Below are 14,803 nucleotides of genomic sequence, written 5' to 3' on the forward strand. Positions count from 1 at the left end.
CAAAAGCAATGTCTTCTGACCAGAGCTGCGTAGGCTATGCCTTCTGGGCTTTGGTGGCAGGATGACTGGGCACGAGGCATGATACAAGGTCACACCCCTTTGATACGTGCCTGCTCCAGGCCGTGCGCATTGGTTACCTTGGGCAGTGGGCAAAATATTTTATGATAAAAGAAAAATAATTTAATACACATTGTTGATTGGTAGGTTATACCCTTTTGACACATCACAAAGTTACATTTTTAGAAAATCCGTAACAATTCTCCTCCCCAAAATAATAATTTGATGGGACTTTATGGTTACTATATGCAATGTAAATAACATTGACATTTGCCAGTTGGGTTGAGCTGTGCAACCGTAGCTCCTCCTCTAATTCACTGCTTACGAACTCGCACATTTCCTAGATAAATGACAAAGGGCATCATTTTTCTTATTCGTTTATTGTGTAATTATATTTTTATGACATTTTATGTTTTTTATTATGTGCTTATGTGTGGTTTTCAGACACCTGAATAAAGATTTTTAATTAACACATACTCATATATATACACAGCGGGGCTTCGGAAGCCCACTTCATCTATTATTCACTTCATTTGTCATTCACATTTTGCTTCCACCCACCACAGCATACAGGATGGGGGTGCGGGTCAACTGACTTCAGCCATTGGCTCTTTTGCACTGTGAGTGACTGTATTTTGCCTAATCATATATACATCTAAAAAGAATGGCACCCAGAAGTCAGGGCTGGTGAGCCAGTGCTTTACCAATCTTTTTTCTTTCCACAACTTTTTTTTTTTTAGTAATCCTTGTGTGATTAAACTAAGATTTCAAGTTACAGTAATTCAAAGTCAATAGTATGTTTCCCTTGCTACACCAAGAACCATATTTTACTGTGATGTGCATTAAAAATACCGAGTTTTAATACCACTTTTTTGTACACTTGTCTGCTTGGAAGCATTCTAACTGGTTTAATAAAATTCTGAGCAATGTTTTTTAAATTTTTATAAAAAAGTTTTATAGTGTGTAAATGGCTGCTACGTTTAGTTGGCATTACATGTTCATTTTTTGGGTCTTGCCTAAGGCATTGCTTTATCAATGCTTGTTGGCGAGATATTAGATAGGGGATTTAAAAAATGCCCCCAAAGGCTTTTCTAGGCGGATTGCCTACAGTGCATGTGCGCCGGGCGCACGCACCATTTGTCAGCCTCATTAAGCGCCCGAGATCCCTTTCGCCGGCAATACCTTTAGCAGAGCCTCTTTGATGCTCTCCTTCAAAGAACATCAAACATCAAAGAACATGTGTCACTTTCGCCTGCGAAAACTTTAGCAGTGCCCCTTTGATGATCTCGTTCGAGAAACATCAAACATCAAAGAATGTTGTTGTGTTAATGCTTTGCTGCGCCTGTTTGACTTACAATGTGCTTTCTCTTTCCACAAACTCGATGTTTGTGTTCCTTTATTTTGAGATGCTTTTAGTATTAATGTCACACAAACATTCCCAAACACACACACACAACCCCCCACACAACTCCCACACACACACAACCCCCACACACACAACCCCACACACACACAACCCCACGCACACAACCACACACACACAACCCCACACCCACAACCCCACACACACAACCCCACACCACACAACCCCCCACACACACAACCACAACCACAACCGCCCGCACACACAACCACAAACCCCCACACACACAACAACACACACAACCCCACACACACACACAAACCCCCCCCACACACACAACTCCCCCCACACACACAACACCCCCACACACACAACCCCCACACACACAACGCCCCCACACACAAACCCACAACTACACAACCCCACACACACAACCCCCCACACACACAACCACACAACCCCACACACAATCTCACACACACACACACACAACCCTAGCACAACCACCCACACACAACCACACACACACACACAACCCCACACACACAACCCCCCCACACGCACACAAAACCGCCCCACACACACACAACTGCCCCACACACACAACCCCACACACCCCCACACACAACCCCCCCACACACACAACCACACAACCCCACACACACAACCACACACACACACAGCCCCCCAAACCCACACACACACACACCACACAACGCCCCCACACACACACAACCACAACCCCACACACACAAACCCCCACACACACAACCCCACACACAACCACACACACACACAACCACACACACCCACACACACAACCCCACACACATAACCACACACACACAACCACACACCAGGATAGCAAAATATAGCATAGCCAAACAAAACATAGCATAGCATAACAAAACATAGTATAGCATAACAAAACACAACAACACATAGCATAACAAAACATAGCATAACAAAATAAAGCATAGGATAACAAAACAACAAAACATAGCATAGCATCACAAAACATAACAAAACAAAGCAAAGCATAACACAACATAGCACAGCATAACAAAACACAACAAAACATAGTATAGCATAACAAAACATTGCTTAGCATAACAAAACATAGCATACCATGCCATAACAAAACATAGCATAGAATAACAAAGAAGAGCATAGCAAAACACAACAAAACAGAGCATAGCATAAAAAACACAACAAAACATAGCATAGCAAAACATAGCCTAGCAAAACAAAGCATAGCATAGCAAAACAAAGCATAGCATAACAAAACATAGCATAACATAACAAAACACAACAAAACATAGCATAACAAAACAAAACATAGAATAACAAAACAAAGCATGGCATGGCATAACAAAACACAACAAAACATAGTATAACAAAACATACCGTAGCATAACAAAGCATAGCATAGCATATGGCAATAAAACAGAGCGAAGCATAGCATACCAAAATACAACAAAACATAGCACAACAAAACATAGCACAGCATAACATAACATAGCAAAACAAAACATAGCATTACAAAACACAACAAAATCTAGCATAACAAAACAAAACCCAGCATAACAAAACAAAGCATAGCATGACATATTATAAAAAAACACAAAAAACATAGGACAGCATAACAAAATAAAGCAAAGCATAGTATAACACAACAAAACATAGCATAACAAAACATAGCATTACAAAGCACAGCAAAACAAAACATAGCATAACATAAAACACAGCATAGCATAACAAAACAGCATAGCATAACAAAACATAGCATAGCAAATCAAAATAAAGCAAAGTATAGCATAACACAACAAAACTTAGCATAGCATAACAAAACACAACGAAACGTAGCATAACAAAACATAGCATAGCACAACAAAGCACAGCGTAAAAAAAATATCATAGCATAACACAACAAAACATAGCAAAACAAAACATAGCAAAGCATAACAAAACAAAGCATAGCATGACATATCATAACAAAACACAACAAAACATAGCATAACAAAACATCGCATAGCATATCGCAACAAAACAGAGTAGCATAGCACAACAAAACATAGCATAGCAAAACACAACAAAGCTTAGCATAGCAAAACAAAACATAGCATAGCATAACAAAATACAACAAAACATAGCGTACCAAAACATATCATAACATAACAAAACAAAGCATAATAAAACAAAACATAGCAAAACACAACAAAACATAGCATAGCGTCACAAAATACAACAAAACATAGCATAGCATAGCATAGCATAACAAAGCATAGTATAACAAAACAAAACATATCATAACATAGCATAGTATAGCAAAAGACAACAAAACAGCATAACATAACTAAACATAGCATAGCAAAACAAAGCATAGCATGATAAAACAGCATATCATAATAAAACACATATCATAACAAAGCATAGCATAACAAAACATAGCAAAGCATAGCATAATAAAGCACAACAAAACAGCATAGCATAACAAAACATAGCATAGCAAAATACAACAAAACATATAGATTAACAAAACATAGCATAGCATAACAAATCACAACAAAACATAGCATAGCATAACAAAACAAAGCATAGGATAACAAAACACAACACATAGCATAACAAAACACAACACATAGCATAACAAAACATAGCAAAACACAACAAAGCATAGCATAGCATAACAAAACACAACATAACAGCATAACAAAACAAAACATAGCATAGCATAACAAAACATAGCTTAGCATACCAAACACAACAAAACATAGCACAGCATAACAAAACACAACAAAACAGCATAGCATAACTAAACATAGCATAGCAAAACAAAGCATAGCATAATAAAACAGCATATCATTACAAAGCATAGCATAACAGGGCATAGCATAACAAAATATAGCATAACAAAACATAGCATAGCAAAGCATAGCATAATAAAACGCAACAAAACAGCATAGCATAACAAAACATAGCATAGCAAAATACAACAAAACATATCATAGCATAACAAAACATAGCATAGCATAACAAATCACAACAAAACAAAGCATAGGATAGCAAAACAAAACATAGCATAACAAAACACAACACATAGCATAACAAAACATAGCAAAACACAACAAAACATAGCATAGCATAACAAAACACAACATAACAGCATAACAAAACAAAACATAGCATAGCATAGCATAACAAAACAAAACATAACAAAACATAGCTTAGCATACCAAACACAACAAAACATAGCACAGCATAACAAAACACAACAAAACATAGCATAGCATAACAAAACAAAACATAGAATAGCAAAGTAGAGCATAACACAACATAACATAGCTTAACAAAACATAGCATAGCATAACAAAAAACAACAAAACATAGCATAACATAAAACATAGCATAGCATAACAAAACAAAACATAGCATCGCAGAACAAAATATAGCATAACAAAACATAGCATAGCATAAAAACATAGCATAACAAAATAAAGCAAAGCATAGCATAACAAAACATAGCATAGCATAGCATAACAAAACATATCAGCATAGCAAAACATAGCATAGCATATTATAACAAAACACAACAAAACAGCATAGCGTAACAAAGCATAGCATAACAAAACAGCATAGCAAAACAAAGCATAGCATAATAAAACACAACAAAACAGCATAGCATAACAAAACATAGCATAGCATAGCAAAACACAACAAAACATAGCAAAGCATAGCATAGCATAACAAAACATAGCATAATAAAACATAGCATAGCAAAACACAACAAAACATATCATAGCATAACAAAACACAACATAACATAACATAGCATAACAAAACAAAGCATCACAAAACAAAGCATAGGATAGCAAAACAAAACATAGCATAACAAAACAAAGCTTAGCATAACAAAACACAACACATAGCATAACAAAACATAGCAAAACAAACCAAAACATAGCATAGCATAACAAAACACAACAAAACATAGCACAACAAAACAAAACATAGCATAGCAAAGCATAACAAAACAAAACATATCAGATCATAGCAAAACATAGCATGCCAAACACAACAAAACATAGCATAACAAAACACAACAAAACATAGCATAACAAAACAAAACCTAGCATAGCAATGCATAGCATAATAAAACATATAGTATAGCAAAACATAGCATACCAAACACAAAACATAGCATAGTATAACAAAACATAGCATAGGAAAGCATAGCATAACAAAACATAGCATAACAAAGCATAGCATAACAAAACATAGCATAGCAAAACAAAGCATAACATAATGAAACACAACAAAACAAAACATAGCATAACAAAACATAGCATAACAAAGCATAGCATAATAAAACACAGCAAAACAAAGCATAGCATGACAAAACATAGCATAACAAAACACAGTATAGCATAACAAAACAAAGCATTGGATTGAAAAACAAAACATAGCATAGCATAACAAAACAAAGCATAGCATAGAAAAACACAGCCTAGCATAGCATACCAAAACACAGCAAAACATAGCATAACATAACAAAGCTTAGCAAAACAAAACATAGCCTAGTATAACAAAACATACGATAACAAAACATAGCATAACAAAACATAGCATAACACAACAAAACAAAGCATAGCATAACAAAACATAGCATAACAAAACATTGCATAACAAAACATTGCAAAACACACCAAAACATAGCATAGCATAACAAAACACAACAAAAAATAGCATTACAAAACATAGCATAGCAAACCATAGTATAAAAAACAAAACATAGCATAGCATAACAAAGCATAGCATAACAAAACAAAGCATAGCATAGCAAAACATAGCATAAAAAAGCATAGCATAGCATAGCATAACAAAACATAGCATAACAAAGCATAGCATAGCAAAACAACGGATAGCATAATAAACCACAACAAAACATAGCATAGCATAACAAAACATAGCATAACATAACAAAACATAGCATAGCATAACAAAACACAACAAAACATATCATAACAAAGCATAGGATAGCAAAACAAAACATAGCATAGCATAACAAAGCAAAGCATAGGATAGCAAAACAAAACAGCATAGCATAACAAAACATAGCATAACATAAAAAACATGGCATAACAAAACACAACAACTCAAAGCATTACAAAACAAAGCAAAACACAACAAAACATAGCAACTCTATCTATCTTTCTATTGCCCTCACTTTATCTATCTATCGCCCACTATCTATTTATCTATCTATATATCTATCTATCTATCTATCTATCTATCTATCTATCTATCTATCTATCTATCTATCTATCTATCTATCTATCTGTCGCCCTCACTCTATCTCTCCAGCTATCTGTCGCCTTCACTCTATCGCCCTCACTCCATCTATCTATTGCCCTCACACTATCTATCTATCGCCCTCACACTATCTATCTATCTATCAATCTATCTATCTATCTATCTATCTATCTATCTATCTATCTATCTATCTATCTATCTATCTATCACCCTCACTCTCTCTAACTATCTATCTATTTATCTATCTATCTATCTATCTATCCATCTATCTATCTATCTATCGCCCTCACTCTATGTATCTATAATTCGCCATCACTCTATCTATCTATCGTCCTCACTCTATCTATCTATCTATCTATCTATCTATCTATCTATCTATCTATCTATCTATCTATCTATCTATCGCCCTCACTCTATCTATCTATCTATCTATCTATCTATCTATCTATCTATCTATCTATCTATCTATCTATCTATCTATCTATCTATCTCCCTCACTCTATCTATCGCCCTCACTCTATCTATCGCTCTCCCTCTATCTATATATCGCCCTCACACTATCTATCTATCTATCGCACTCACTCTATCTATCGTATCACCACAGCATCAATTAGCACCACCACAGCATCACTCGGGGGCACCACAACATCACTATGCGCTACACCAGCATCACTGAATGCCACAGCATCACTCGTCGTCACCACAACACCACTCAGTGCCACGACAGCATCAATCTGTGCAACTATTCAACAACAACTGGTTCTAATATGTTCTCTCAATGTTTCAAGCTTTATTACAAATGTCACAAAAAGATGTTAATATTTCACTTCTGTTCTTGGATTTTTGTCACAATAAAATACACTGAACATAATCTTCACAAAAGTTATTTACAAAAGTTTAAGCTATTGCCATTATAAAATACAATAACTTTTATTGAAGTATTAATTATTAAAAAAATTAAAAGCCATTTATTTGTAATATCAATACATGTAAGTCACGTAAATACAACACATTTTGCATTACAAATGCTATAGGTGTCACATTTGCGAAAGTTATAACTATTGGCATTGTAAATTACAAAGCTATTAATTTCGCTATTTTCAAAATCAACACATACATAAAAAATGTGTCATTTACAATACCAATAACTCAAACTTTCCTAATGCAAGACCTATTGCATTGCAAATGCTTGTTTCTTTTTGCTGTATCTGCCAAGGGCAGATCTGTTGACTTTGCCAATGCTTTTTTGATTGAAGTGAACCACTCATGGTATTCTTATAATTTATTTCATTCAGTGTTGGACTTTACTGACCCCTTCAGTACCGAAGTGAAACCACGAATTCTCTTAATGGGACTGAGGAGAAGTGGGAAGTCTTCCATCCAGAAAGTTGTCTTTCACAAAATGTCGCCCAACGAGACCCTTTTCTTGGAGAGCACTAACAAGATCTGCAGAGAGGACGTGTCGAACAGCTCTTTTGTGAACTTTCAGATCTGGGACTTCCCTGGACAGATCGATTTCTTTGATCCCACCTTTGACTACGAGATGATCTTCAGGGGCACAGGGGCGCTGATATTCGTCATTGATTCCCAGGTAAGGAGTGTGTTTATGGCTTTCTCTTAAGCCAATCAAGGGTAAAATGTGATTTTTATTATGTTTGAGTAAAACAGTTGCTGACAAACAGATGCAGAAATTCGACTAACATTTACAGAGAAATTTATAAAATTACATGCCTACTTTTTCGAGATTATCCCATTATTTGTCAACTTTAAATGCTTCTATATTAAGGTGTTTCCATGGCTATAAACCATGTAAAGTTCAATACCTTTTTTGTTAAAGTTGGCTTGATCAGGATGGGTCAGCACACTTGATGTAGTCTATAGAATTGCAAGAAAATACCTCAATGTGGTGGTCGACAGATGACTCCAGATCCCACCAAGCTTAGGCAAATGCAGACTTTTTTGAGAAGGTCTCATAACTCACAGGTGAGAGCCGTGTTAGAGATCTCCTCTCATTTTACCAAGTTTCCCTTGTGTACCTTCCGCACACCACTCATGATGTGGAGCAGAATTCAGGGAAGGCTCCAGAGAATGGATTTTAAGGTAGGCCATATACTACCTGAAGAATGAGGGGGACACAATTTAAGTGTGTTCCGATGGCTCACTTGGAGCAGGGTTTAGAACCAAACACCTTCTTTCTGGCAGCCCATCCAGAATCCTTTTTTCTGCCAACATCTTTCTCCCCTGTTTATTCTGCTGTATGTAAGGTTCTGTTGTTTGCGCCGAAAAGTGAACATCTCTGTTTTTGAGAGTCGCTCACAAGCAATATGTCATCAGAGGTACTTAGTGGCTTTGTACATTTGCAGACTGCCCTAGATGGCACATGAAGTGAAGCCAGATGACCATCCAAACTTTGGTGTTGGGTATTAGCGTCCCTCTTGCAAATAGTTCCCCCCCCAGAAACACCCTGTGTCCTGCAGATGATTTTTCTATCTCACAAGACCACCACCACACATAAAACCAACACCACAGTTATTGGACATGATAGTCACGTTCTGTTAAAGTGATAGCCTTCTAGTGCTCTTCCTCAGTAGCATAGCAAGGGTGCAGTGAATCTTATATGAAAGGTAAATGATCCCCGCACCTCCATAAGTTGATGCCCCCTGTGTCTCAGCCACTGGAACATTGTGTTATTCGCTTCATGATAGGAGGTGGTATATTTTCCTCCAGACCGTATTTACATTCTTTTAAAGGAGTGTTGTGATATGTGGTAAGTTTAAAGCATATTGCTCCTTTAACAATGGTGAAAACTAGAGATTGGTTCGGGCCTTACCGTCAAGCGGTATATTTTTCTGAAATGTTTTGTCAAATGGTGTCATTTCAAGTACACTGGGCCAGTGTGAATGACTTAAAAGGCATTTTTAAATGAGTGGAATAGACTGTACATCTGTAGCCTGCCTGTATAATCTGCACACAACAATTTTAGAAAATATTGTGGTTAATGGATATATTTTACATTTAGGTCAGATTATTGGGCAAAATGGATAGGACTTTTGTAAAAAAAAAAGTTATAGTAGATATTCAGCAGAAAAAAATATTGGAACTATAAACTTTAGATGAACAGTTAGCAGAACAAGGCATTGCCAATAGCATGAGTTTCAAAAGTGACTCCAGAGGGCCTAATTCATATGCATAATGTTTAAACTTGTACACATGATAGCTATAACCTGAAGCACCTGAGCTAGATTCCCACTCTCGAAGTAATGCACATAATGATCTAATTTCTAGAATGTTCAGTGTTCACAGTGTTTCAGTGAAGCACGTTTTGCCCCTTCATTACAACTATTCAGTGGTGCACATTTGCGTGTAATGTCTATAATGCTGCTGTAAAATACACTGTTGCCGAGTTTATGCAATGCTAATAATGCATGCATTTTTCGAGTTTTCAGAGTGCTGCAGTAATTATCATCGCAGATGGAGTAACTTATTATGATCTTGTAGTAATCTCTACACAGAGTCCACCGGCCTGCAGCAACAAGTCGCATAATATGCCTGAGGGGAACAACCCGCAATGGTAGGATCCCGTGGGACAGGTGGGACAGGCGAGGACATTTGGCCCAGGCCATTTTTGATAGCCTTCTCCAATGTTAAATCTGCATCTGGGTTGAACACAATAGCCTAGTGCTCAGTTCAGCAGCCTGAGCAGTTGGTTGCTCCGAGGCCTGGGTTCTGTAGAAGATGCCTCCTTACATCTTTATCCCTAGGTCTTTGTCCCATGAAGTCTCTGCAAAGAGGCAAATTAAAGAAGTCATGCTAATATCAGAGCCTGATATTGCATACCTTAACTGCAAAAGCTTTTAGGGAAACCTGAATCAACTATGTCCATACCCAAGAATGACCTAAATAGTGATGCTCTTCCCTTTTAACTGCTACACTTACAGCCAGGGTTTGCAGCCAAATGGCGAAGGGAGAAGTGGAAGCTGCCGGCTGCAGGGATCCAATAGCAGTCCAGATTTTGGAGTAGATGCAAACTTACAGAGTAGCAGCATACAGATGGACCATCACTATCATCTACCTTGGCAGCCAACTCAGGAACCTCAAATCAAAGACCATGGAAGAAGTGCATTGCCCTGGTCCAGAAATAGGTCCACCTTTGCAGTACCAATTTCTTCACAGAAGTAGCACTAATCCCCTCAGAAAGACACAGATCATTAAAGAAAGAAGGTACCCCGCTCAGACAGGTCACCCGTATATGGCATGTTGTTAGTGCCAATAGATGCCTGTCTGCCCAGAATTCCCTGCTGCCTTTTGAAGGAGAATCCTGTAAGGGTGCTGCTGTCCATGTCCTAGCCTTTAGCATAGTCCCCTATCCTTCGTCTCTGAAGAATGTCAGAACCTTAGTGGCTGGCAGGAAGAGCGGAAGAATTTTGGTGAGATTTTTAAGGTACAAGCAACACTTTAAGGTTCAGATCCCCTGGACACTGAATCACATTATTTTCTTCACCAGTCTGGAGAGTTGCAGATGCTGACCTGAATGCGGTCAACCAATTGCAGTTGAAAGATGCGGCCTACATGGGTAGTGAGAATTAACAGTACAATGGGTGATGATGAACAACCTTTAGTGAGTTAGGTTACATATAGCAGATGCACTTTTAATGTTCCCTTCCCCTAAACATATTTCCTGGCCAAAGCCTGGTTCTTCAAGCGGCAGCCTGGTCAAATGATGACTTTTAGGTGTGGAAAGAACAAGGCTCCCAGCTGATACCCGAGGTGGAAATTACTGTACCTGATTAAAAAACCTGTTTATTTAAAGAATGGCAATTGCTATTGATCCAGCGCTCCAATTGAAAAACTGTCTCACAAACACTATCTATCACCTCAATACTCACCATACACTTTTAAACACTAATACAAGGCCCATAACACCAATGAGACAATTTTTGAGCAACTGAATCATGTGATTTGGTTTATAATCTATTCACATAATATTTACACTAATATGTACAACTGCAGTATATCATTCATTGTCATGATTTAGAATTAATTATTAACAAAAATCAAACCACAAATGGTGGATGGATCAACTAATGGAAACTAGACCATGAATAAACAAGACCAGCTTGTCACTTCAAATCTAATTTTATTTACTTTATTTTCATAAAGAAAGAGCATTTTATGTTTATAAATGTTTATTATATAAGCAAATAGGTAAGCAGCATTTTAATAAGAAAATGAAAATTAGAACTGGCATTCCAAAGTTAAATCAGAAACATGAAGAATTTAACAAAAAAAGTTTCCATACCCTGAACCTATTTCCCTGTCTAAATCTCTCTTTACCTAAAAAGGAATAAATCATCAGAGTCAGCTGTCCTTACATGCACCAAAGGTCCATCAGCATAACGCACCAAACGGGAATCGGAAAGTAAGAGTTTTTTCTCCACTCATGGTGTCATAATTTATACCTTTCTCTCTAGCTAAACATTCTACATTTTACATTCTTTCGTGCGATTTCAGGCTTTTCATTGCTGTCCAGTGTCAGTCCATATGAGATCATCAAAAACTTAACCAAGTTCAGGCTTCAATATAAGCCCTATTGTCTTTTGCTTCCTTAACTTTCCATTTCCTCAAAATGTTACATTTTCCTCGAGCTTCGAACGACAACTTCCTAGCCTTGGCAGACAAATCAAATCCTCGTCCTTGGACATGTTCACAACCAAAGAATTGCTTTTATCAATGCAGTAGGAATCTTCACTGCTGCGCGTGTGCAAGAGTTTACTCCGGACAAGCTTTTCATTTGCAGCTCTGTCGGCCATATTTTCTTTGAGCCAACTTTAGGCCTTACCTCGGAAACTATTATTAAATAAACACAAGACATCAATTAATTAAAGAATTGAGACCCATTCTGTTACCCTCCCCCTTTGCTAATTAACAAGGTTAATTATGTTACCTAGCAAAGCACGAATATGCAGCATTATATTCACCTGTCCTTTTCGAATGTCAGAAACTCAAAAAGCTTTTATCACAAAAGACATAACATAAGCACATAAAATAAGCACATGCCATTAAATTAAACTGCCGCATTTAATACTGACAAAGACAATAGACAAGGTTAGTTTATTAATTTTTCTTTGCGTTTGCAACAAAAAGGCACATTAGTCCCGCGTGTATTTCATGTATGCATTTTTAAGACTAAGTTGATTAATAATTTCACCACAAGCTTATTAGTCTGTTTTACTTTTTATTAGGAGAGATTTAACTTCGCAAGTTCGAACAAAATTTTGTTCTTTACCTTGCTCCATCACTATCTCTGTCTGGACATTTCATCAAGGGAGAAGAAGAAAGGTTCATCTTCAGGACTATCAATGGTCATAAATCTTGCTTGTCTTTATTTGTCAACAACGCTGAATACACCTCCCTCTTACTTCCCCTACCCCAAGACCTAATGTATGCCGCTACATGAATTGTTAGTTTTAGCTCTGTGTGAAAATTCTTCATAGACACTCTGTTAAATAGGACCACTTTCTGGGTGCCAAAACAGTTTGATCCAGCGGTTTGGCCAGCATGGGATACACCAGGAGGGTCTGTGGGAACTCCTCTTCTCCCACAAAAAGTGGTTACAAGTGGTCCATGAGGCGCACCATAAAATGACTTCTCAGGATCCTTCTGCTTACTGAGAATCAAGTCATCAGCAAAGCATTCATTAGTATTTTCACAACCAAGTGATAGTTGGATAAATGAAATGGGGCTGTGCCTTTTCCAAGGGAAGAATGGTATTGTTCCTGCAGTAAAGGGAAACTTTGGTAGAAGCTCTAGCTTGGGCTATGCCTCAGCTATCTCACCATCCTTTATTCTGGTGATTGCCAGCAAGCCAAGGAGATGGAGAGACACTCGCTTTCAGGAGGAATAAGAGGAGGCTGGTGAAGGAGATTGTCAATTGCTGCACAAAAGCTGCTACAGTTAACATTGAGCCCCTACTTGATCCTCTTCTGGTAGAGGTCTGATGACTCTGAGATCTGCCCTTATATTCTCCGTCAAATTGTTTGTGGCGTTTGGGGGCTTTACTTGGGAAAGGAGATACCACCAGGATCAGTGTGTTACCCCTGTCATATCCATGCTGTATTGGTCAAGGTCTAGTCTTTCTGATGACACAAAAGGCACTGACAGTCAGTGCTCCCTATAAGGTACTCATAGAAAAAAGACATCCAAAAGGGGGTACCCATCTTGCTACCCACTCTGAGACCCTTCAAAGACAGTGGAATTTATGGTACTCATCATCAACCACATCCCAGCATTGCCTCGAGATTTACACCATGTTCTGGCCCTCGGTTCACTATTTAGACAGTAATGTACACATGCTCAAGGCCATGCTGGGGATATGGGCTATTCGTGCCTGTATGAAGGCCACCAGGGATTCAGTCCTTGCTAGTGTCAAAACCAACTCACTGGGCACACTGACCATCATATTCTTCAGGTACAATCAGGTACCTTTTAGGAGGCAATGAGGAAGCGTTAATGAGCCATCCCTAAACACACCTCAAGACTGTAAGAGCTGTTTCAAGCAGGGTGATGAGCAGGTCATGCTTCCTTTCCACGGACCGCGTCAGTGAATGTATCTTCTCACATTGGTTGACTTTCCATAAACACTGGTGTTTTTAGGTAGTTGATCCTAAGAAAATCTGACCATATCCTTTCTTTTGCAGGATGATTACATGGAGGCCCTGGCTAGGTTACACCTCACTGTGACAAGTGCATACAAAGTGAACCCTGACATCAACTTTGAGGTGTTTATCCATAAAGTTGACGGGCTGTCTGATGACCACAAGATTGAAACTCAGAGAGACATTCACCAGCGAGCGAATGACGACCTGGCCGATGCGGGGCTGGAGAAAATTCACCTCAGGTAAGATGCTACCTTCTTTAAAAACAAAGAGAGAAAGCAGAGAATAAAATTAACCTGCTAGACTGAGGTCAGCTGGCAGGAAGTGTAGAGTGCTGGAATAAAGAGGCATGAGATGGAATCCAGGCTAAGAATCCTTGCTAATAAACAACCAGGGCAATTGACAACACCAGTGG

The 14,803-nt window shown here is 38.0% G+C and overlaps 1 protein-coding gene across 2 annotated transcripts in view; it reads left to right on the plus strand.

The window, feature by feature from the left end:
• RRAGD (Ras related GTP binding D) overlaps positions 1-14,803 on the plus strand; it is a 279,849-nt gene that overhangs the window by 150,251 nt on the left and 114,795 nt on the right. For both annotated transcript variants that reach the window (XM_086926657.1, XM_086926658.1), the window contains exons 2-3: positions 8,029-8,324; positions 14,431-14,630. In XM_086926657.1, coding sequence (XP_086782783.1) covers positions 8,029-8,324; positions 14,431-14,630 — 496 coding nt within the window. The remainder of the gene's footprint in view (positions 1-8,028; positions 8,325-14,430; positions 14,631-14,803) is intronic.

Source organism: Lissotriton vulgaris, chromosome 6 (genome assembly GCF_964263255.1).
Source record: "Lissotriton vulgaris chromosome 6, aLisVul1.2, whole genome shotgun sequence".
Taxonomy (NCBI): Eukaryota; Metazoa; Chordata; class Amphibia; order Caudata; family Salamandridae; genus Lissotriton; species Lissotriton vulgaris.